We start from the raw sequence: 23,468 nt of genomic DNA on the forward strand, positions 1-23,468 counted from the left end.
AGGCATTGCCAATGCTACTGGCCTGTGGACTACAATCTTAGTAGGAGGAGTTAGATGATTTCATGCATCAACAGCTACAGGAAGGTCTCTGGGCTAATTACCCTGCCCTGCTGAGAAGCTTGAAAGTAGTTATCCAGTGGTTTTCAAAGCTCGGTCCCCAAAGTCATCAGCATCATATGAGTTGGAAATGGAAACTCTCAGGACACACCCAAGACCTATTGAGTCAGAAGATAATGACAGGGCCCACTAATGTGTTTTAACAAGACCTCCAGCTGATTTTGATGCATGCTAAAATTTGAGAACCGCGACTGGTAGTTAAAATAAAAACCGCTAATATTTACTGAGCTCTTACTATGTGCTAGGTATGTTGCTAATAAGAACTCTGTCAGTGATCAAGTCACTGCATATTCACAGCAACCCTATTCACAGGTGGAGGCTCACGGCAAGTTGCCCAGATTCACTAGCCAGTGAGTAGTGAAGCTGGGATGTAAATCCAGATCACGTGACTCTAGGGTCCCGGTTCTTAGCCATCGTGGTGTTGCCAGCAGCACCCTCTGGTTCTCTCTTCCTATCGGTGCAACTGAGAGACAGAGATCCAATATTTTGAAAAAACATGGGTTTCTACTTCACCTAGCTGGAGACTGCTGAATCCAGACAGAGTGCATAAGCCTGTTTTCTGCCAGGGCAAAGACACGGGATGACACCATATTTACCATATCCTGGCCGAGGGGTGGCAGTGAGTCGAGCTCACTGAGGTCATCCTGGGCCTGCTGGACAGCGTGCATGCTTGTGTTGATGGTCCCCATGAGGGCCTGCTGGGCTGAGGTCTGTGAAGGCAGAAGAACAAGGTAGTCATACACCACCCCTGGGACTGACACAGTCCTCCATGCAAAACAAAGCAAAACTGAACTCTGAGCTCAAGACAAAGCAGTCCAAGGTACATCTCAACAAGCCTCTGAACCACCTCACGTTTCAACCTGAGGGCCAGAAATAGATATTATGTTATATTAATAGAATACAAAATTGCAATAGAGGGATTATAATCAGAAGAGTGTGGAGAGCTTAATTAGCTGATGAGAAGGCTCAGAAGAGTCTTTGCAGGGGGACTAAGGAGATCCAATCATTGTGTACTAAGGACAGAAGATCTCATGCCTAGGAAACACGTGGGAGTGAAATGATAAAGCTTCTTGATAAATATGTAAGGTTCCACACAAATCTACAGTTAACGTGCTACTGCAGAGTCAAATAATTTCTGAGCTTTGAGGCTCTTAAGCTTTCAAAAATTCCCAGTGCAGGCCTGAGAGAGGCACTGAGTCAGACAGACCAGCACAGTGGAAAGGAATCAATGTCCCCTGGGGTGAAGTATTGGGATCTCTCTAGTCCTGGTCTACTTCTCAGACTCTCCAAAGGGTATTGAGACCAAGCAGCTTGAGGCTGCTAGGAGAGAGGAGCAGGATTCTGTCCCTAAGGTACATTGAGAGGTCCCTAATTCTCAAGCCACAGAGGCCCCTCTGATTCTAGACTGGTAGTGATAGGAGTCACCCAACTAAAAACACGCACAGCGGAATGAGCCATGGTTCAGAGGGAGCTAGAGAGAGATCCCCTGCACAGTGGAGGTAGCATACTAGCGAGCAGGAGACAGCACACAGAGCCTCACCAGGGGCGGCATGTGGCCTCGGTGCATCTGACCAACCATGACCTGCTGCTGGGGTGAGGGCATGCTGCCGACGTTGAAGGTCTCGGGACCGCTGGAGCCTGAGCGCATCACGGCTGGCAGTGCCACGGAGCCGTGTTCCACCTTCCCAGTCCGGTTGAACTGCTGCTGCAAGATGGTGGACCTGCGGGGAAAGACAGTTTGGTCACTGTGAGGGAGCCACCCACATGGAGTGGAATGAGAAGACACCCCAGAGGTCGCACGTGTTCACTGCTTTATGCTGTGGAGGCCAATTTATAGAGGCACATACAGAAGGAAAATAGGAATGAAGTGGCACTAAAATGCTCGGTGGAAGATCCCTGAGATGAATCCTTTTCTAATCTGTAATAAATAATTATTCCCAATTTACCCATGTAACAGGTTCATGGAATTATGCAATTAGTGCTTCTCAAAAAAACATAGATATTCCTATAATAATGATGTTCCAGGTGTAAGTGAAGGTTTTGGATACACTGATCTATTATTTGGTAGATCATACCTGAAAAAATTCATTCAACAAATACCTATAGTGTGCCAGGTTCCATCATAGGCATTGGAGATGGAGATCTTTTATTCTTAGCTCGAAGGGACAAATGTGGAAACGAACTTAAAGAAAATTTCCCACAACTTAGCTCCCCTCCCCCAGGTCCAAGGTCACTGACCACGGAGGATGTTTCATCTCCTCTGGAGCCTTGAAGATGTGACAGACTTTGGCACCCTTTCCAGAGGATTTCAACTAAAGACTGGGAAGACTCTTAGGGTGTCTGACAAAAAAATTATAATTTTTTTATTTCTTGATATTTTCTTAGAATGAATGGTATGTGCAAAGGACTTTGACTATCTGAAAGTGACAAGTCGGAGGGCAGCACATCTCCAGAAGCCCAGTGAGCAAACCCACAGGGACAGTCTGGGTGAGTCTGTGTGCACATGTGTTGGGGGTTGGGAGGACGCAGCTGCATTAAGAGGCAGGGGCCTCTGTCTCAGGACCCTCAAACCATCACAGATATTCCCTGTTGCCCAGGGCAAGGATCAATGGCTAGGATCCCAAGTAACAGATATCTCTAGAGAAACGTCTGTGGAAGGGTTGACAATAGGGAGCTCCAGTAAGAAGTCAGCAGCTTTCGGAGGTCTCAGCCAAAGACCAATACAGGAAGAAATGGAAGGTCTAGTGATGGGAACCACCTTGGACCATTCTTCCTGTTTGCCTTGATCTGACCCCGTGGTGATGCCCTGAGCAAGGAGGGGCTGCAGCAGTTCCAGACAGGGACCCAGCACTGGGCTCAGATACTGACCGGGCTGCTCCTATGGTAAGCACAAGTGCTGCAGAGCCCTTCTAAGTGAATAGTTCACCCTGTCAGGATGCACTAGCTCACTCATTTCCATCTAACGTCCATTAGTAATTCCAAGAACTTACAGTGCTTTGCCAGAGGGTAGTACTTGAAATGCATCACACCAGGTTTGGTTCTAACTTGTGTAATAACGGGACAAATGGAAAAGCACCTTCAGGGTGATTAGGAAGTGAATTGTGAGAAAGTGGCAGAAAGGGAGGAAATGTTAGACAAACAACTATTATGGCTAAGCAAATTCAATACACTGGAACATGCTAGAACTTTCTGGCAGTGTGCTATGAGAAACATCCCAAGATTCGAATCTGAGCCCTGGCTCTGCCACATGTGTGCATCTCAGCTAACTTCCGTGAGCTCTGGTTTCCTTATCCGTGAATTAGGGATAATAATATTTGGCCTACCTCTTGCATTGAGAGTTGTTGTGGGATCAAATGAGACAGCATGTTGGACACACACAGTAAAGTGTAGAGAAGAAGAGTTATTACAAAGCTCTATTTAACATAAAAAGTCTATACAAGTTCCCAAAAAGTAATATTTATTAGATGTTTCCTAATCTTAACAAATCTGTTTCCTCATCTTTAAATGGTGCTAAATTGAGACTGCTCTTAATTTAAAATAATGATGATGATAACAATGACAAACACTTAACTATGTGCCAGGCATTGTTTTATGTGCTGCAGTGGACTGAATTGTGCCCCCCAAAACTCACTGAAGCTTGAATCGTGTCCCTCAAGTTTTACGTATTTGAAACTTAGCCCCCACTGTGACTGTTAAGAAAGTGGGAAATCCTATTACGGTAATTGAAAGGTGGAGCCTTGAAGAGGTGATTGGATTGTAGGACCATGTCATGGTGAATGGATTAAAAATGGTGGTCAGGGGTATAGTTCTGAGGGCTTTAAAAGAAGAGAGTCTGTCTCTCTCTGTCTCTCTCTTGCTCTCTCTGCTTCTACCATCTTGCAATGTGAGACCCCTGGGTCACTGTCGCCACCACCAGATGGACTTTGGACTTCCCAACCTTAGAAACTATAAGCAATAAATGTCATTTTTCTTTATAAATCACCCAGTCTCAGGTATTCTGTTATAGCAACACAAAACGGACTAAAATATGTGCATTATTAGTAACTCAAGAAAACAAAATCTACAGGGCATTACTACTGTTATACCACCTTTTTATAGATGAGCTCATGCAGACAGAAAATTCAGTAGCTTCCCCAGGGTCACAGAGCAAAGGACAGACCCCAGATTTAACCCCAGCAAGTCTGGCTCCAAAGTCCATGTTCCTAACCATTCCCCTGTGCTGTGTCCTTGCATGTGAGACAAGCATGGCATGTAGCAAGTTTTGCATGAGCAGGAATTCCTCCACTGGCTAGACCCCTAGGCCTCTCCCCCAAAAAAGGCCAGAATCAAACAGATCACTCTCCAGCTTTTGGATGATAATGGTCCGATGCATGAGATTTAAATCAGAAATACAAAACTGGACTCATGAACGCTCACTATCTCTAAAGATGGAGTTAAAACACCATACCTTACTAAGCGTCTCTCTGAAATCCTTAGCCCCTCATACAAGACAACCGCAAGATCAATGCTGCTGGCCTGGGCACCACACTTGGAGATGCTAGACTCGATGAATCATCTACCCATCATCTCCTCCAGGTGACGGATTCAGAGCAAGAGGCCCAGAGCTGGCAGGAAGAAACCTGCCCACCCAGGGAGAAGGCAGTTCTCCAGTACTCTCACCAATACTTACTTTTTGGGGGAAACGGACTCTTCTAACATAGTTGACTCCTCATCGCCTTCTAGTCCAAATCTGTCTTTACTTTGTTTCTGGAGATAACACAGTATGCAAAAATGAAAATTAGGTCTTAACACAGGGCCTTTGAAAAGAACTTTTGAAGGGAAATGAGCAAAAATTTGAGGTTTACCCAAAATTCCTTGTATCGGATATTTAATAAGTGATGGGAGAACAAAAAGCATAACAATAAAAAAGAGAAATACATTATTTAATATAGGGATATACAGTGTCCTCTATATTTATAATTGTACAAACTTAATTTTACATAGTAAAAAAATCAAGATGCACATATTAACATTCTATGAGAACTTGGTTATTTGAATAGGCTGTATCTTGAAGTCTGAGGAAATCTGTTTTTCTGTATACCACTATGGCATATAACCCCATTACATTTGGCACAAAAATAACACCCCCAAAACATAAAAACTACAGAGAACACTTTTAGCTCCTCAATCTGGGTTTCCACAGAGGCTGGAAAGCATAACACACTACGTGGAGAAGATGCTGAGGGGGTTAGCTAGGTTCATTCACTAGCTAAGTGACACATTGTTGCTCGTTACCTGGCAGTAAATGATACAAATATGTACTACAGCAAAATCAGATATTCTCATAGGATCTCAAGGCCAAAGATTTCATACTCGAGTAATCTTAATGTCAAAGATTAAATCAGTGGATCAAATATCTCAAATAAGGATTTGTTTCAAAGTAGCCCCATTATCTAAACTGAGTCTTTTAATAAAGAAGTCTTGCTTTTCCAATTTGCATCAATTCAAAATACCTTTTTGAGGATGATGTCAATGTAGCCTGCAATCAGCTGGGATATCTGCTCTCCCTCAGTGGTTTGCACTGAATAGTAGCTTTCCTGATACTCCCCAAAATCCTGAAAAAACAGCATTAGAAGAAGTACAGCTACATCAGATATACTGGTTATAAAGGCTAGGAGGTCCAGTTATGGAACAGTATATAACACAGACTCACTTTTCCCTGCTTCTCCCCTCTAAGTACAACTGAACATCCTAAAATGTATTCAACAAGAGTGAAGGGCTCTGAAGACTGGAAAGGTGGACTGGTTGGAAGCCTCAGGACTGGAAGAAACACAATATGAAAGTTTTTTTTTTTTTTTTAAATATGCAACATAACCGCAAGACTGGGAGCCAGAGAGGCCTGAAAATTGGAATCCTTAACAGGCAGTTCCTGAAAGTCTGCTCTCTCTGGCCAAAGGACCAGGACAGGGAACGCCCAACAGTGACCTAGTTGGGAGCTCCACCCCCAGCTCAACAACCTAGGCTGATGTTCACTGACAGCTGCACAGTAGTGACACCCTGGACCATCCAGGCCCCGTTCTACAATCCAGACTGGTGGTCTGATCTTTTTGCACCACAAGCCACAGTAAAGCCCTCTATTTTCCTGCCCTCTACCCAATGGTGTAAAGAGACTCAGACCCAGTGGCTTCTGCCTTCTCCAATAAAAGTCACCCAGAAATAGCAGGCAGCTCAGGAAAGTGACTTCTGCCCTCCTAGACAGAATCAAAAGGGTTTGAGCATAAACCCCAGCAGTGTCAAAAGAACAAAGCAGCCTAGAATAGCACTGCAAGGACTCAGAAAATGAAACTAAATACCACAAAAGTAGGCCGGAGCACTACACACTAAACCTGAACAAGGTGGCTGCCTGCTAAAATAGAAAATTTAAGGAAGATCAAGAGTCTCCTAACATAATAACTAAGATGTCTGGGACATAATAAAAAAATCTCACATCAAGAACCAGGGTGATCATGATATGAATGAGAAAAGATAATCAATTGATACCAATACTGAAATAAATCAGATATTGGAATTATTTTATAAAAACTTTAAGTAGCCATCATAAAAATGTTTCAATCAACTCTCTTGAAACAAATGAAAAAAAAGTTTCAACAAAGAAACAGAAATCATAAAAAAGAATCAAATGGAAATTATAGAACTTAAAAGTGCAATAACCAAAACAAAAAACTCACAGGATAGACTAAATAGTGTGGAGATGACAGAGGATAGAATCAGTAAACTTGAAAACAGATGAATAGAATTTAGTCAATCTGAACGATACAGAGAAAATAAACTAAGAAAACAACAAACAGAGGTTTAGGGATCTATAGGACAATAACAAAAGATCTAATATTAATACCATCAGAATAACAGAAAGAAAGGACAATGTGGGACAAAAAAAGTATTTAAAGAAATAATGGCTAAAAACTTCCCCAAATTAGTGAAAGATGTAAACCTACAAATTCAAGAAGCTTAGAGAACACCAACAGAAGAAACCCTAAAAAATCTTCACCAAGAATTTTAAAAACTAGAGATAAAGGAAAAAAAAAAAATCTCAAAACCAGGCAGAGAAAAAAGACATATTAAACGAATACCAACTTTAATGACAGCAAATTTCTCATCCAAAACAATGGAGGAGAGAAGGAAACAGCATGACATTTTTCAAGTGCTAAAGGAAAAGAACTGTGAATTCCACATGCTGTTATCTGGAAAATTATCCTTCATGAACGAAGGGAAAATAAAAACATCCTCGGAAGAAGGGAAACTAAGAATTTGTTGCTAGCCGACCTATCTTTAACAAATGGCTAAAGGAAGCTCTATAAACACAAAGGAGATTGTAACAGAAGGAGACAGGGAACTTTAGAAAGGAAGGAAGAAAAACGAGATGATAAAACCAGACGTAAACATAACAGACTATCCTTTACCTCATGAGTTTCTTTAATCATATTTTATGTTTAAAGCAGAAGTTATGACACCATGCATATGGTGTTTAGTGTACATAGAAGAAAGATTTAAACAATTATATTCAAAAAGTGGGGAGGGCAAAGAGACCTAAATGGAAGTAAAGTTTCTACACTTTACTCAATAGTAGGCTTTAATTAATTTCCTATATATGTAGTGAGATCTAGAATAATCACCAAGAACACCATACAAAGTGATATGATCAAAAACATAAATCAAAATGGAACTCTAAAAGATGTTTCAGTAACTCACAGGAAAGCAAGAAAAACAGAGGAAAAAAAATAGAGACAAAAAAATTATAAAACCATAGACTTAGTTCTAACATATCCATAGTTAGCTTATACACCAATTAAAAAAGATTGACAAAATGGACTTTTAAAAAACCATGACCCAACTAATTATGCTGTCTACAAGAAACTCACTTTGAATATAACAGTATTTGTAGGTTGAAAGTAAAAGGATAGAAAATGATATTGCATGCAAACATTAACTTAAGAAAAGCATCAGTGGTTATATTAACATCAAATAAAGCAGATTTCAGAGCAAAATAAATTAGTAGAACAAAAGAACATTACATAACGATAAAAAAAAAATCTCTCCATTAAGAAAATATAGGAATCTTAAATGTATAGGCATCAAATAAAACTGCAAAATACATGAAGCAAAAACTGATAGAGCTGATAGAAGAAATAGCAAAAGCCACAATTATTGTTCAGAACTTCACTCTCAGCAATTGATAGAATTACTAGACAGAAAATTCACAAGGATATGGAAGACTGGAACAACACCATCAGCTAAGAGATCTAACTGGCATTTACAGAACCCACTTTACCCAACAACAGCAGAATATACTCGTACATTCTTTTTGAGAACTCATAGAACATTCACCAAGAATGATCATATCCTGTGATATAAAACAAACCCAAAATAGTTAAAAGAATTGAATTATACAGAGTATGTTCCCTGACCATAATGGTATCAAACTAAAAATCAACAATAAAAGGACAACAGGAAAATCTCCAAACACTTGGAAATTAAATAAAGCCTAGGAATAGGAAGAAATATTATATTATAACCTTTAATTCAACTTTATGCTTTAACAAAAATATTGATATTCATTCTCTCTTTTGTTTAAGGTAGTTACTGAGATTATACCTATTTATTTTTAAAATAAATTTGTTTTTAATAAAGTAATACTTGAACCTAGTTTTAAAAAATCAATAGTATTAAGAGATATAACAAAACATAGTTGTTCCTTGTCCTACCCACTCCAACATTCACTTTCCACCACGCCTCCCTCAACTCTTTTAGCAGCGTCTTCTAGTATCTCTAAATGACATGTTTATATTGATTTCTTGATTTTTGTATGTTAGAAGTTATCCCTGACTTCTTATAATGGAAGATGAGTCTGTAGCTCTCTAAGCATGAACACCCATCTTTCAAGGACCATGCAGGTACAGCTGCTACTGACTACAGGAAGAAAGAAGGTATATTTGAAGATTTCTTTCAACTGGCATGAGCCTATCAATCTATGATCAAATTAGATTAGATTACTAATTACTCCTTCCAAGGCACCTTCTTTACACCTTTTACATTTTTTTTTTTTTTGATGTCTGCCTTGGGTTGAATGTTCCTCCAAAACTTAATCCCCACTGTTAACTGTTGAGGGTGGGAAATCCTATTATGGTAATTGAAAGGTAGGGCCTTGAAGAGGTGATTGGATTGTAGGAGTTATAGTGAATAGATTAATAATGGTGGCCAGGGGTGTGGTTCTGAGGGCTTTAAAAGGGGAGTGCATGAGAGGTTAGTCTCTCTGTGCTCTGCCATTTTCTGCCATGATACCCCTGGGTCACTGTTGCCACCACCAAGACCCTCACCAGATGTGTTCCCTGGACTTCGGACTTCCCAGCCTCCAAAAGTGTAAGCAATAAATTTTGTTTTCTTTATAAATCACTCAATTTCAGGTATTATGTTGTAAGCAACAGAAACAGACTAATACTATGTCCTATTATGAGATCTTGCCTAGGTGCAAGCTGATATTTCCAGCATTCACTAGACACCTCAGGAGTTCTGAAGAAAATGGACAAATGCCCATGCTTTATTATTTTCTCTACTGCTCAACTTGCCCTACAAAATACCTGCCCTACTGTGTTTCACATATCAATGTTGCTATAGTTAAATCTACACAGGTATACTCTGCTAATGGCAGAGACGGAATTTGGGAAGAGGAATTCAGAGGTCTGAAGGCCTGAACAAATACATAATCCCCCTACTTTCCATGAGTTTTACACTAAGCATTTTACCATCATCATCTCATTTAACCCTAGCAACTCTATGCAACAGGTACTGCTATCCCCAATTTATAGGTGAGAAAATTAAGGCTCAGAGAGGAGAGGTAATTTGAACAACGTCATAGAACTGGGAGATAACAAACCATGGTTCTTAATACTCCCCCAAAGTCTGCTATATTTTCACTACCTACTCTGCTTTCTTACTGGGCAGGCGAGACATCGTAATTCTTAAGAATGGCTAAAACAAAGATAAAGAGGGGGCTTTTGTGTGGGTCTCAGAGAGTGGGTCTCATCCTTTCAGGACATGCCAGGGATGTCATGAGGAACACAGAATCACACTGGTGAGTGGCTCTTTCTGGTTAATGACCTAGAGGCAGACTCATGTAGAGCATCAAAGAGGGAGCAGTGGCCAAAGAAACTCAGACTTGCTGCCCCCTCTCTTGCTTCTGGACCAGTCCTCCTTCCTGCCTGTGGACTTACACCATCTTCCTCTCCCCATGCTGGCTCTCTAAGGCCAGAGAAACCCAGTGGGCTAGAATCTGGTCTTTCGCCAGCCCCACAATATCACCTGAGGCCATGTTCGTCCCCTCACTGCCCTCTGCCAGTCCCTACCAGCGTGAAGCTCTTGGGCGAGGCTGCCCAGCGCTTGACCGTGGTGAGGGGCCATTCCTGCAGCACTTCCTTGGTCTTCTCGTCCACGCGCATCACCGAGTCTTTGGTGATCCCCAGAAGGCGAGGGACCAGTTTGTTCTTGCCTTTCATCTTTTCCTGAAACAGGAGATACCAAGAGTCAGCACTCTTCCTCTGGATACGTCTGATTTTGCCAAGAATTGGTGATTTTGCAATATTTTACCTGCAGTCAACCCACATACACTGTGTTTCACAACAGGCAGAGCTCTTTTAAAAAAACCAAGGTTTTCAGGCCACGTGAATAACTCTTTAAATTAAAGACATGGGGGCCGACCTGGTGGCGCACTCGGGAGAGTGCGGCGCTGGGAGCGCAGCGGTGCTCCCGCCGCGGGTTTGGATCCTATATGGGGATGGCCGGTTCGCTCACTGGCTGAGCGCGGTCACAAAAAAGGACAAAAAAAAAAAAAAAAAAGAGAGATGGGAGCTAAAACAGACATCAGAAGACTGCAAAGATCCACAAAGCCATGCTCCCTGGAAAGAGATGCTGTTCAGGAGGGCAGGTTGCTCCAAAAACAGAGACTGTGTCAGCAAGAAAGGACAGAACTGAAAAGATATCCAGAGAAAAAGAAGCTAAGGTGAACTGCAAATATTATCACTCCCAATAGCCAACTCAGTAAGTAACAAAAGAGGGTTAATTTTGAATTTAAATAATCTAAAAATTAACTAAAACTCTGCCAAAGTAGAGTCTTCTCACTACAAGAAGACGCAGCCCCTGCACTTCCAAAAAAATCTCCGAAATATATTTCCATTTGGATTCTTTGTTCCTGGTATTTTTGTATATCTAATGATTCTTAAAACATCTTTTATGATTAGTTTTAGTAATGTTTTTTTTTTTTTTTTTTTTTTTTTTTTTTTCCGGTGACCGGCGCTCAGCCAGGGAGTGCACCGATCATCCTTATATAGGATCTGAACCCGCGGCGGCGGGAGCGTCGCCGCGCTGCTAGCGCAGCACGCTACCGAGTGCGCCACGGGCTCAGCCCGTTTTAGTAATGTTTTTAAGACACAGTAATCACGTCTATTAAAATAACAGATCCCTACTCACACTCATACCAAAACAAATTCAAGATTGTGGAAGAACGTACAGCTGGATTTTTTTATAATTCCTGGATAAGAAGTAACTTTCTAACAAAAACACCAAAATAAGAAGCCATAAAGAAAAAGATTAAAAGCTTTAACTCAAAATATACCTACTTTGATATACTTTTCAGAGAAAGAAGGAAGGAAAAAGAGAGAAGCAGAAGAAAAAAGGAAACCTTGCCATAAAAATAATTAAAAAGCAATGACTGCCAGAAAATTTTTTATAATGAATAGTAAAATATTTTAGTAATAGTAACAGTAAAGGATTTATGTACTATGTGAAGCATTTTTGTAAATCAACAAAAATAACTGAAGAACGTGAGTGGAAAATGTCTTTAAAATAACAAAATGAATAATATGCAAATAAGTGTCACTTATGACTATAGCAAAGGTTGTTTGTTTTAATTACTCAGAATTGAGGAAGGTGTGAAGGGGACCGCTACTGATGGAGGTTTAAAATGGCAAAGGCTTTACAGAAGAAAATGTGTCATTATCTATACAAAGCCTTAAAAATGTTCCTAACTTCTAACACAACTTGCTTTAAGGAACTTACTTTTTAAAAGTTAGGTGTGTGTAAAGATTATGCCACAAGAAGCTGAACCAAAGTATATCATAGTGAAAAACTAGAAACGAACCAACTTTTCAACAATGTGGGACTTGACACATAAATTGTGGTATATCCAGATAACAGACTATTCTGCAACTATTAAAAATCATATTGTAGGAAAATAACTAGCCTTATGGAAATAAATTATTCATATAACTAAAAAAACAATATAAATAACCTGATCCTATATGAAATAAAAATTTAAAAACAAGTATGTGTCATTATATGAAAAAATGGTGACAATTATCCTCTCATGGATTTCTATTATTTTCAGGTGTTTTTCCTTATTTCCAAAATGTATCCTAATACATATATATTTTTAGTGTTGTGAGAAAAAAAAACTTTTCAAATGATATTTGCTGAAACTTAGCAATGCCTAAACCACTATCCTGAGAGGGATACCTATTCACACACAGAGAATGCACGTATGTATATTAGTGAGTGTACACACAGTGCTGCAGGATTCAGGCACTAAAAACAGGGCTGAAGCATACTAGATACTTAACAAGCACCACCTTCAGAGCATCCCTAAAGCTGGTATCCTCATTTTTCATTCTGCAAATGAAGAGACGGTTAATTTGCCCAAAAGTCACAATTTGAACACAAATTTGACTAGCTCAAAAATATCTGACTTTAAAAGCAGACTGTCCACCACAGTTCACTGTCTTCTGGTGGAAGTCAACAGAAAAGAGGCCAAAACCCACAAACCACCCCCGCCTCCCAAGGGGGATTTCAGAAGCCCTCAGCTTTTGATGGTCACAGCACACCTCCAGCTTTCTCACAGGACGACACAGTGGTGTCAGGAAGCTGTGTGGGTGTCTGAGGAGGGGAATGCAGCACTGCGTGAGCCTCAAGTCCTTAAAAAACACTGAGAAGAGTCAGATTCTTTCAAAAGAGGTCAGTTCTGCAAGGGGCAAAATCAATGAAGGACAAACATTGCCAGTTAACCTCATTTGATTTAGGAGCCACAGAGAGATTTATGTTGAGAGGCTTGATGCAGCTAATTTAGTCCCACGGGGTGGCACAAGCTGAGCTGCTGGGACCCAGGAAGAGAAAAAATATGGTTTGCAGCTGTTCCCTTCATCCTTTCCCATCTGCGCCTCTCCCCAGCGAGGGGCTCTGGGGTATGGGAGTGCTGAATCATGACGGATTGCTCTAACTCTTGTCCAGATCATTCCAGCCTGGGATAGGAAGCCACAGTGGACAGACAAACCACTTACAGTGGACATTCCATCAGCATGCCACGACTGGGGGAAGGGGATACGGAGAACATGAGATACTGAAACAGGCAAAAGAGACCACCAGCCAGGGATACAATTATTTCAGCACCTAACCACAAAATGCAGAGCAGATGGAGAAAGTTAAGATAGTAAATGGCTCAGACATGTGACAGCAATGTAGGGTCTTCGCTGGTGCAGAGACCTGTCTTAGCTCCTCAGTGGCACAGATGTTAGAGGGGTCCCTCTTCCTTCTTATACCTTGAACCTCAGTCTGCTCCACTCCTACCCAAACTTCAACTACACAAACCAGTATCCTTTTATCTCCAGTAGACAAGAGCATGGTAAGGCAGGCCCCGGTGCAGACCCCTCTGACTCAGAGACTATAGCTGTGATTTTGGCCAGCTGTCTAGAAGCTTCACTCTTGAGGTTGTCCTGATTAGGTTGCTTGTGAAGATGTCCATAGCTTGCGTAACTCACAGGCAGGAAAACGTGGGCATTCTATCAAGGAGAGGCAGGATATTTCCATTAATAAGCCTAACCCCTCCTGTTTCAAACATATCTCAGCCATGATTATGGGCTCAGCCCCGGCGGCAAGCTGCAATCAAAGCCTGCTCACCTGCTGGCTCTTCTCACAGGTGAGGGACTGGCTGATTCTTACATCACCCGTGCCTCACACATGAGATTCAGAATTGGTGGAGGAACGTGATCGGGCTAAGCTTTTGGCCCTGGGCCCCTCACCTTTACACGGTCGAATCCCAAAGGGTTCTCCCTGTGATCCAGCTGAGCTGGGCACCAAAGGGCTGGCCTGGGTGCTGTGTCTTTCACCAGTAAACTCATTTCTTTTGGGGGCACAGCACAAAGGAATGGCTACTCAAGAGCAAAACTGGGCGTTAACCCTGTTTATTAGTCATTTCTCTTTTTAAAAACAATTGGAAATCCATTTTCATTTAACTCATGCTTCTGAGACATTTTGAATGCCCTCTGTGATACTTCCACAGTTAAGGAGAGAAGAGGGTCAGCTCTCCAGGTACCTCACCTCAAGGCTCTGGCTGTGATTGCAGGGAAATTTCAAAGGGTAATTTAGAAGTGAGAAGGGTTACACAAGGATTTTCTGGAATGAGCAAGATCCTATGGGAAGTGCCTTACCATTGCTATGGGGTTTTGATTTAGTAGATTACGATGAAATGCAAAAGAAGTCATGAAAGAGGAAGAATGTACACATTTACAGCTCCCACTTATTGAGATCTTATACGAGACAGTCCCCTTTTCTATATTACCTTCTCTAAACCTCATAAAAAGTCACAATATTATAGTGAGCAAACTGAAGCTTAGAGATGGAAGGTAGAGCAACTTAACCAAGGTCCAACTACTATATGGTAAAGCCAGGACCCAAACCCAAGTCTGTCTCTTCAAAGCATCTCTCTTAGCTACTAAGAATACTGCTGCCTAATGCTGTTCCCTGTGGACTCATTATATGGCTTACAGATATTCTCAGTACTAGGACAGGCAAGCTATGGCTGAAACTAAATCCAGCTTAATGCCTATTTTTTTATGGCCTGAGAGCCAAGAGAAAATTTTCCATTTTTAAATGAAAAAATTTCAAAAGAGGAATAATATTTTGTGACATGTGAAAATTATATGAAATTCAAACTTCAGAGTCCATAAATAAAGCTTCATAGGAACATAAGCATCCCATTCACTCACACATTCCCTGCGCTTCTTCCATACTACCAGGGCAAAGCTGAGCAGCACTGCTGGCAACACCTAAGACATTTCCTATCTGGCCTGTTACAACCCCTGCTCTACATCACATATCCTAAAAATCAATTAGAAAGGTAAAGAACTAGGGTCAGGAATGTGGGAGATGTGGGAAGGGTTAAGTGACTGGAATAACATAACATTTATCAAATATCCTTAGATTCCAGGAACTACTCTTGTTTACATACATTAGCTCACATGATCTTCATTAGTACTCTACATGGAATTACTATTCTCACTTTTCAGATGAAAAAACTAAGATTTAGAGAGGTTAGGTATGTCCCTTAATGTCACATAAGTTTCTGCTATTTCTCATATAGGTATTTATTCCCATCCTGGATTCTAGCCCAATTTTCCCAACTCCAACATACGAGTTCTTTTATAACAATGAATATTAGGATGAAGTGTTCACAGATACAGAAGAAAATAGAATGGAAGCAGCTATAAACATATCACACAGTCCTCTCAGAATATCTATCATTAATCTCAAGGCTGTGTGGTATGTTTAAGTGTTCAATATCAATATTTAAATGTCTAGTAAATTATAATTGAGTTGTTTAATTTAGAGTTTCTAATAGCAGCCTATAAAAACAGCGAATAAGAAGCTGGAATCACTCACTTTAAATTTACTTCCTAAACTGTGCCAATGAACCTCCTTCACAATTTAATGCAATGTTCATTTTGGGGTCTGAGATAACTGTTATCTATGCCTTTAAATAAAACTTATTATCGACAAAGATTGCCAGCCAAGAATACTCTACCCTGCAAGGCTATCCTTCCGAAATGAAGGGCAAATAGTATATTTCTCAGACAAACAAAAACTGCAGGCGTTTACTACCACACGACCACCCTTACAAGAAATCCTCAAGGGAGTACTGGGTTTGGTTCCTGAAAAATAACTACCACTGCCATAAAAACCCAAGAAAAATCAGTACCCACAAGTATAATAAAAATGGCATTCATGAACAGAAAACAAGCAAACAAAAATGCTATCTACAACCTAAGGAACCAACAAACACAGAAACCAAACAGTAAATCAGAAAGCAAGGAACAAAAGACACCTAAGACAACCAAACAACCAATAAAATGCTAGGAATAAATCAACACCTTTCAATAACAACTCTTAATGTAAAAGGCTTAAATTCCCCAATCAAAAGACACAGACTGGCTGACTGGATCAAAAAGGAGGACCCAACTATATGCTGCCTACAAGAGACCCACCTCACCATAAAGATTCACACAGACTAAGAGTGAAAGGATGGAAAAAGATTTACCATGCAAACAGAAAAGAAAAACGAGCTGGAGTGGCTATTTTTATATCTGACAAAATAGACTTTAAACTAAAAACCATAAAAAGAGACAATGAGGGACACTACTTAATGATAAAAGGACTGATCCATCAAGAAGACATAACAATCATAAATACGTATGCACCCAATGTTGGAGCAGCCAGATTTATAAAACAAACTCTATTAGACCTAAAGAAGGAAATAGACACTAATACCATAATAGCAGGGGACCTGAACACTCCACTGTCAATATTAGACAGATCATCTAGGCAAAGAATCAGTAGAGAAACACAAGATCTAAACAAGACTCTAGACCAATTGGAATTGGCAGATATCTACAGAACATTCCACCCAACAATCTCAGAATATTCATTCTTCTCGTCAGCACATGGATCATTTTCCAGGACAGATCACATATTAGGTCACAAATCAAGTCTCAATAAATTCAAAAAAATTGGAATTATCCCATGTATCTTCTCAGACCACAATGGATTAAAACTAGAAATTAATAACAAACGAAACTCTGGAAACTATACAAACACATGGAAATTAAACAGCATTCTACTTAATGAAATCAAAAAATTTACTGAAACTAATGAAAACAATGATATATCATACCAAAACCTGTGGGATACTGCAAAAGCAGTATTGAGGGGGAAATTTATTGCATTAAACGCTCACTTCAGAAGAATGGAAAGATGGCAAGTGAACAACCTAACACTTCACCTTAAAGAACTAGAAAAACAAGATCAATCCAAACCTAAAGTTAGCAGACGGAAAGAAATCATTAAGATCAGAGCAGAACTGAATGAAATTGAAAACCAAAAAACAATTCAAAAGATCAACGAATCAAAAAGTTGGTTTTTTGAAAAGATAAATAAAATTGACAAACCATTAGCATGGCTAACAAAAAAAAGAAGAGAGAAGACTCAAATAACAAAAATTAGAAATGAAAAAGGAGATATTACAACTGATTCATCTGAAATACAAGGAATCATTCGAGACTACTATAAACAACTATACGCCAACAAATTTGAAAATCTGGAGGAAATGGATAAATTTCTGGACACACACAAGCTCCCAAAACTGAACCATGAAGACGTAGAAAATTTGAACAGACCAATAACAATAAAGGAGATTGAAGCTGTTATCAGAAGGCTCCCAACAAAGAAAAGCCCAGGACCAGATGGATTCACAGCAGAATTTTACCAAACATTCAGAGAGGAATGGACACCGATTCTTTACAAACTATTCCAAAAGATTGAAACGGATGCAAATCTCCCAAACTCATTCTATGAAGCAAACATTATCCTGATATCAAAACCAGGGAAAGATATAACCAAAAAAGAAAACTACAGGCCGATATCCTTGATGAATATAGATGCAAAAATCCTCACTAAAATACTAGCAAACAGAATACAGCAACACATACGAAAAATTATTCATCACGATCAAGTGGGATTCATCCCAGGGATGCAAGGTTGGTTCAACATACGCAAATCAATAAATGTGATACACCATATTAATAAACTCAAACAGAAGGACCATATGATCATCTCTATAGATGCTGAAAAAGCATTTGATAAAGTTCAGCACTCATTCATGACAAAGACCCTCTATAAGTTAGGTATAGAGGGAAAGTATCTCAACATAATTAAAGCCATATATGGTAAACCCACTGCGAATATCATCCTGAATGGGGAAAAGCTGAAAGCTTTTCCTTTAAGAACAGGAACTAGACAAGGATGCCCACTCTCACCACTCCTATTCAACATAGTGTTGGAAGTACTAGCCAGAGCAATCAGAGAAGAGAAGGAAATAAAGGGCATCCAGATTGGAAAAGATGAAGTCAAACTGTCCCTGTTTGCAGATGACATGATCCTATATATCGAACAGCCTAAAACCTCTACAAAAAAACTCTTGGAATTGATAAATGATTTCAGCACAGTAGCAGGATACAAAATCAACACACAAAAATCAGTAGCATTTCTTTTCTCCAATAGTGAACATGCAGAACGAGAAATCAAGAAAGCCTGCCCATTTACAATAGCCACCAAAAAATAAAATACTTAGGAATTGAGTTAACCAAGGAGGTGAAAAACTCTATAATGAGAACTACAAACCACTGCTGAGAGAAATTAGAGAGGATACAAGAAGATGGAAAGATATCCCATGCTCTTGGATTGGAAGAATCAACATAGTGAAAATGTCCATACTACCCAAAGTGATATACAAATTCAATGCAATCCCCATCAAAATTCCAAAGACATTTTTCTCAGAAATGGAAAAAACTATCCAGTCATTTATATGGAACAATAAAAGACCACGCATAGCCAAAGCAATGCTGAGCAAAAAAAATAAAGCTGGAGGCATAACACTACCTGACTTTAAGCTATACTACAAAGCTATAATAACCAAAACAGCATGGTACTGGCATAAAAACAGACACACTGACCAATGGAATAGAATAGAGAATCCAGAAATCAACCCACACACTTACTGCCATCTGATCTTTGACAAAGGCACCAAGCCTATTCACTGGGGAAGGGACTGCCTCTTCAGCAAGTGGTGCTGGGATAACTGGATATTGATATGCAGGAGAATGAAACTAGATCCATACCTCTCACCGTATACTAAAATCAACTCAAAATGGATTAAGGATTTAAATACACACCCTGAAACAATAAATCTTCTTAAAGAAAACATAGGAGAAACACTTCAGGAAATAGGACTGGGCACAGACTTCATGAATACGACCCCAAAAGCATGGGCAACCAAAGGAAAAATAAACAAATGGGATTATATCAAACTAAAAAGCTTCTGCACAGCAAAAGAAACAATTAACAGAGTTAAAAGACAACCAACAGAGTGGGAGAAAATATTTGCAAAATATACATCTGACAAAGGATTAATATCCAGAATATATAAGGAACTCAAACAACTTTACAAGAAAAAAACAAGCACCCCAATTAAAAAATGGGCAAAAGAGCTAAAGTAGGCATTTCTCTAAGGAAGATATACAAATGGCCAACAGACATATGAAAAAATGCTCCACATCACTCAGCATCTGGGAAATGCAAATCAAAACCACACTGAGATACCATCTAACCCCAGTTAGGATGGCTAAAATCCAAAAGACTCTGAACGATAAATGCTGGCGAGGTTGCGGAGAAAAAGGAACTCTCATACATTGTTGGTGGGACTGCAATATGGTGCAGCCTCTATGGAAAATGGTATGGAGGTTCCTCAAACAATTGCAGGTAGATCTACCATACGACCCAGCTATCCCACTGTTGGGAATATACCCAGAGGAATGGAAATCATCAAGTTGAAGGTATACCTGTTCCCCAATGTTCATCGCAGCACTCTTTACAATAGCCAAGAGTTGGAACCAGCCCAAATGTCCATCATCAGATGAGCAGATACGGAAAATGTGGTACATCTACACAATGGAATACTACCTCAGCTATAAAAACGAATGAAATACTGCCATTTGCAACAACATGGATGGACCTTGAGAGAATTATATTAAGTGAAACAAGTCAGGCACAGAAAGAGAAATACCACATGTTCTCACTTATTGGTGGGAGCTAAAAATTAATATATAAATTCACTCACACTCACACACACACACAAAACCGGGGGGGGGGGGGGAGAAGATATAACAACCACAATTACTTGAAGTTGATACGACAAGCAAACAGAAAGGACATTGTTGGGGGGGGGTGGGAGAAGGGAGGGAGGTTTTGGTGATGGGGAGCAATAATCAGCCACAATGTATATCGACAAAATAAAATTAAAAAATTAATAAATAAATAAAAATTAAAAAATAAAACAACTAGAATAGAAAAAACAAAAACAAACAAAAAAAACCCCTTATTATCCCTTAGGCATACAAAAAATTTTTTTCGGTGCTATTCTGTGTGTGATCTCCTTATCATATACTCTAAATGGTTTTGCTAATTTTATATACATCAATTAATGTATGCGGTCGACACATGTCTTATAAGTTTATCTGGCCAATTTACTGTATTTAACAATAAACCTAAAAGTTAAATGATTCTGCTCGTATTGTTCTAACATGTTCCGGATCTGTATGCTGAAAATTACAAAATATTGATGAAAGAAAGCAAGATGTATGTGAAATCATATTCACAGATTAAAAAATTCAACATAGTAAAAATATCAATCTCCCCAAACTGATTTATAAATTTAATGCAGTGCCTAAGAAAATCTCAAAGTTTTTTGTAGATATAGACAAGCTTGTTCTAAAGTGCATATGGAAAGGAAAGAATCTAAAATAGCTAAAACAATTTTGAAAAAGAAAAACACGAAGGGACTCTAGGTGATGTTAAGTCTTACTATATAGCTAAAGTGATTTAGACAGTGCGATATTAGTGGAGGGAAAGACACCTGGAGGGAAAAGGCAACAGAATAGAGAACCCAGACATAGACCGACACAAATGTGTTCTACTGAATTTTGACAAAGATGCAAAAGCATTTCAATGGAGGAAGGATAGCCTTTTCAACAAATGGTGCTGGAGTAACTAGACACCCATAGGCCAGAAAATGAACCTCGACTACACCTCACACCTTGCACAAAACTAACTCAAAATGGATCAAGGACCTACCTGTAAAACCACAAAACATTTACAAGAAAACACAGGAGAAAAATCTTCAGAATCTAGGGCTAGACAAAGAGTTCTTATACATGAAGCGTAAGCAAGACACATAAAAGGAAAAATTGATAAAATATCCCTCATCAAAATTAAGAAGTTTTGCTGTTTGAAAAATCTTAAGAGGATGAAAGGACAAGCTACAGACCATGAGAAAATATTTGCAAACCACATTATCTACAAGGATTTGGACCTAGAACATACAAAGAACTCTCAAAACCCAACAGTAAAAACCCAAACAAATCTAATTAGAAAACAGGCAAAAGACACGAACAGACATTTCACTGAAGAGGATATACAAAGGGCAAATAAGCACATGAAAACCACAATGAGATATCATCAAACACCTATCAGAACCTATAACATCGCTGGAACTCACTGTGAAATCTGATGGTATTAATGGAAGTCATTCATACTTGAATGACTACCAAAAAACTCAAGAAAACATGGAAATGAATGCCATTACCAGTGGACATGCTGAAAATCTGTTTAATCTTTGTGTCTAAAAAGTGTTGCAACTCATCTGCTACTGGTTGCTCCTCACAATAATGAATGAAAAGCACTCCTTCCTCTAAAATGAGATCTCCCCATGTGTCCATTTTGTGGGTGGGGAGCTAGGATGGTGGAGGCAGGTGACCGTCTCTCAAATGGGGTCACCCCAGCTAAGCCAGCTAAGCCCAGCCAGTGGTCAGGAACAGGGTCTATGTGAATCAGAGAGACCTGAATTCAAATCCTCGTTCCTTCAGTTACTAGCCTTATGGTCCTGGCTGAGTCACTTGATCTCTTGGCATCTGTTTTCTCATTTATAAAAAAAAGATAATAGTCATAGTTTAACTCAGTTGCTTATAGATTTGCATGAGATATGCATGGCACATAACTGTTTACCAAATATTATTATTGTTAATACGAATAAGTAGAGTCATTATGGCCATTCCAAAATTCACTGATCGTTCAAAACTCCCATTAAACATAAAGAACTTGACCTCTAAATTATCTTTCTTAAAAACAAGGTGATTGAGTTTCAAGATAGCGGCGGCTGCGGCGGCTGGCGCGGAGTAGCTGAGGTGGAAAAGGTGGCCACTGGGCCTCAGGCAGCCGGGAAACTTGTGGACCATCCTCTCACCATCTCTTAAGGGAGGACTGCTGCTGCTGGCCGGTCGTGGGGCCTCAACGCCACTTTGCCCCCGGCAGGAGAGGCTGCCTCATTTACAGTCAACAGCTTTGAAGTGTGGAGCAGGAAAAGAACTGTTTCTTAGCTGCAAAAGCGAGTCTTGAAACAGGGAACACGGTGCCAGGGCTGCTGTGGATGCAGACAGGATCCCGGAGGCCGGGGCTGTGCTGAAGGCGGCCAGCGGCCCTATTCAGGATTCGAGGTTTCAGACCGGCATTAAAGAAGATTCCTGGGAGCGCCCGAGCCGCGCCGCGACTGAATAGCCCAAGGCGGCAGCGCCGAGAACACGGAAGGCGACAAACCAGAGACAGAGAGCGAGCACCCGAACTGGCACAGCACTGTGAGTGATCCCTGGCACAGCAGCTCTGTTCGGGGGGTGGATGCCCACGCGGCTCCCGCCTGCACCACCAGGCCACTCACCGCCCCGGTGCTGCCTCCATTTTCCCAGGTGCGGGCAGCTCCGCCCTGCTCGGCCATCACTGAGCCCATTTGCTTGGCCTGGCGCGGGGCTTTCCGGACCCTGCGGGCCGGCCTCCTCTCCCACTCCCTCCGCGGTTCTCTGGCGGGGCTGGGGGCGTGGGGCGTCCCGACCAGTGTTGGGAGGGCAAGGAAGTAAGGGCGGGCCGACTGTCACTCCACCACACCCTGGACTCCGGCCCGGTAAACTTCCTGTTACTGGGAGGCAGATACCATCTCTGCGACCACCAGTTTGGAAAAAAGCCTAACGAATTTCTGGTTGGGAATAGTGTGGTAGGAGAGTTCCCAGGTCCGCTTGAACCTGCCGGAGAGCAGGCTGCAGGCGGGCACTAGACTCGGTTTATACCGGGGGGATACAAAGGTGAACAAGACCCGAGAAAGATCTACACAGTGCTACAAAGGCACTCAAAGAGACCGGTCGTCTGTGCCTAGCAGAAACCTGGTAGACTTCCTGGGTGAGGCGGTGCTGAGCAGGGTCTTGAAGGCCCAGCTGATAGACGAGGGGTGCAAAAGACACACCCCAGCCCAGCACAGTGTGCACAGAGGGGGGAGACGTGCAGCCAGGGAGGCGGAGACTCGACAGAAACCACACACCCGGTGGGGTCGCCACTGCACGATC

At 40.7% G+C, this 23,468-nt stretch overlaps 1 protein-coding gene across 14 annotated transcripts in view; it reads right to left on the reverse strand.

Moving 5' to 3' along the window:
* The window catches only part of TLN2 (talin 2), a 410,967-nt gene that overhangs the window by 135,542 nt on the left and 251,957 nt on the right, over positions 1 to 23,468 (reverse strand). For all 14 annotated transcript variants that reach the window (XM_063091965.1, XM_063091964.1, XM_063091961.1 and 11 more), the window contains 5 exons: positions 10,497 to 10,652; positions 5,610 to 5,711; positions 4,787 to 4,863; positions 1,658 to 1,838; positions 714 to 827 (listed from right to left, as the gene is read on the reverse strand). In XM_063091965.1, the coding sequence (XP_062948035.1) occupies positions 714 to 827; positions 1,658 to 1,838; positions 4,787 to 4,863; positions 5,610 to 5,711; positions 10,497 to 10,652 (630 nt within the window). The remainder of the gene's footprint in view (positions 1 to 713; positions 828 to 1,657; positions 1,839 to 4,786; positions 4,864 to 5,609; positions 5,712 to 10,496; positions 10,653 to 23,468) is intronic.

This window comes from Cynocephalus volans, chromosome 3 (genome assembly GCF_027409185.1).
Source record: "Cynocephalus volans isolate mCynVol1 chromosome 3, mCynVol1.pri, whole genome shotgun sequence".
In the NCBI taxonomy this organism is placed as follows: Eukaryota; Metazoa; Chordata; class Mammalia; order Dermoptera; family Cynocephalidae; genus Cynocephalus; species Cynocephalus volans.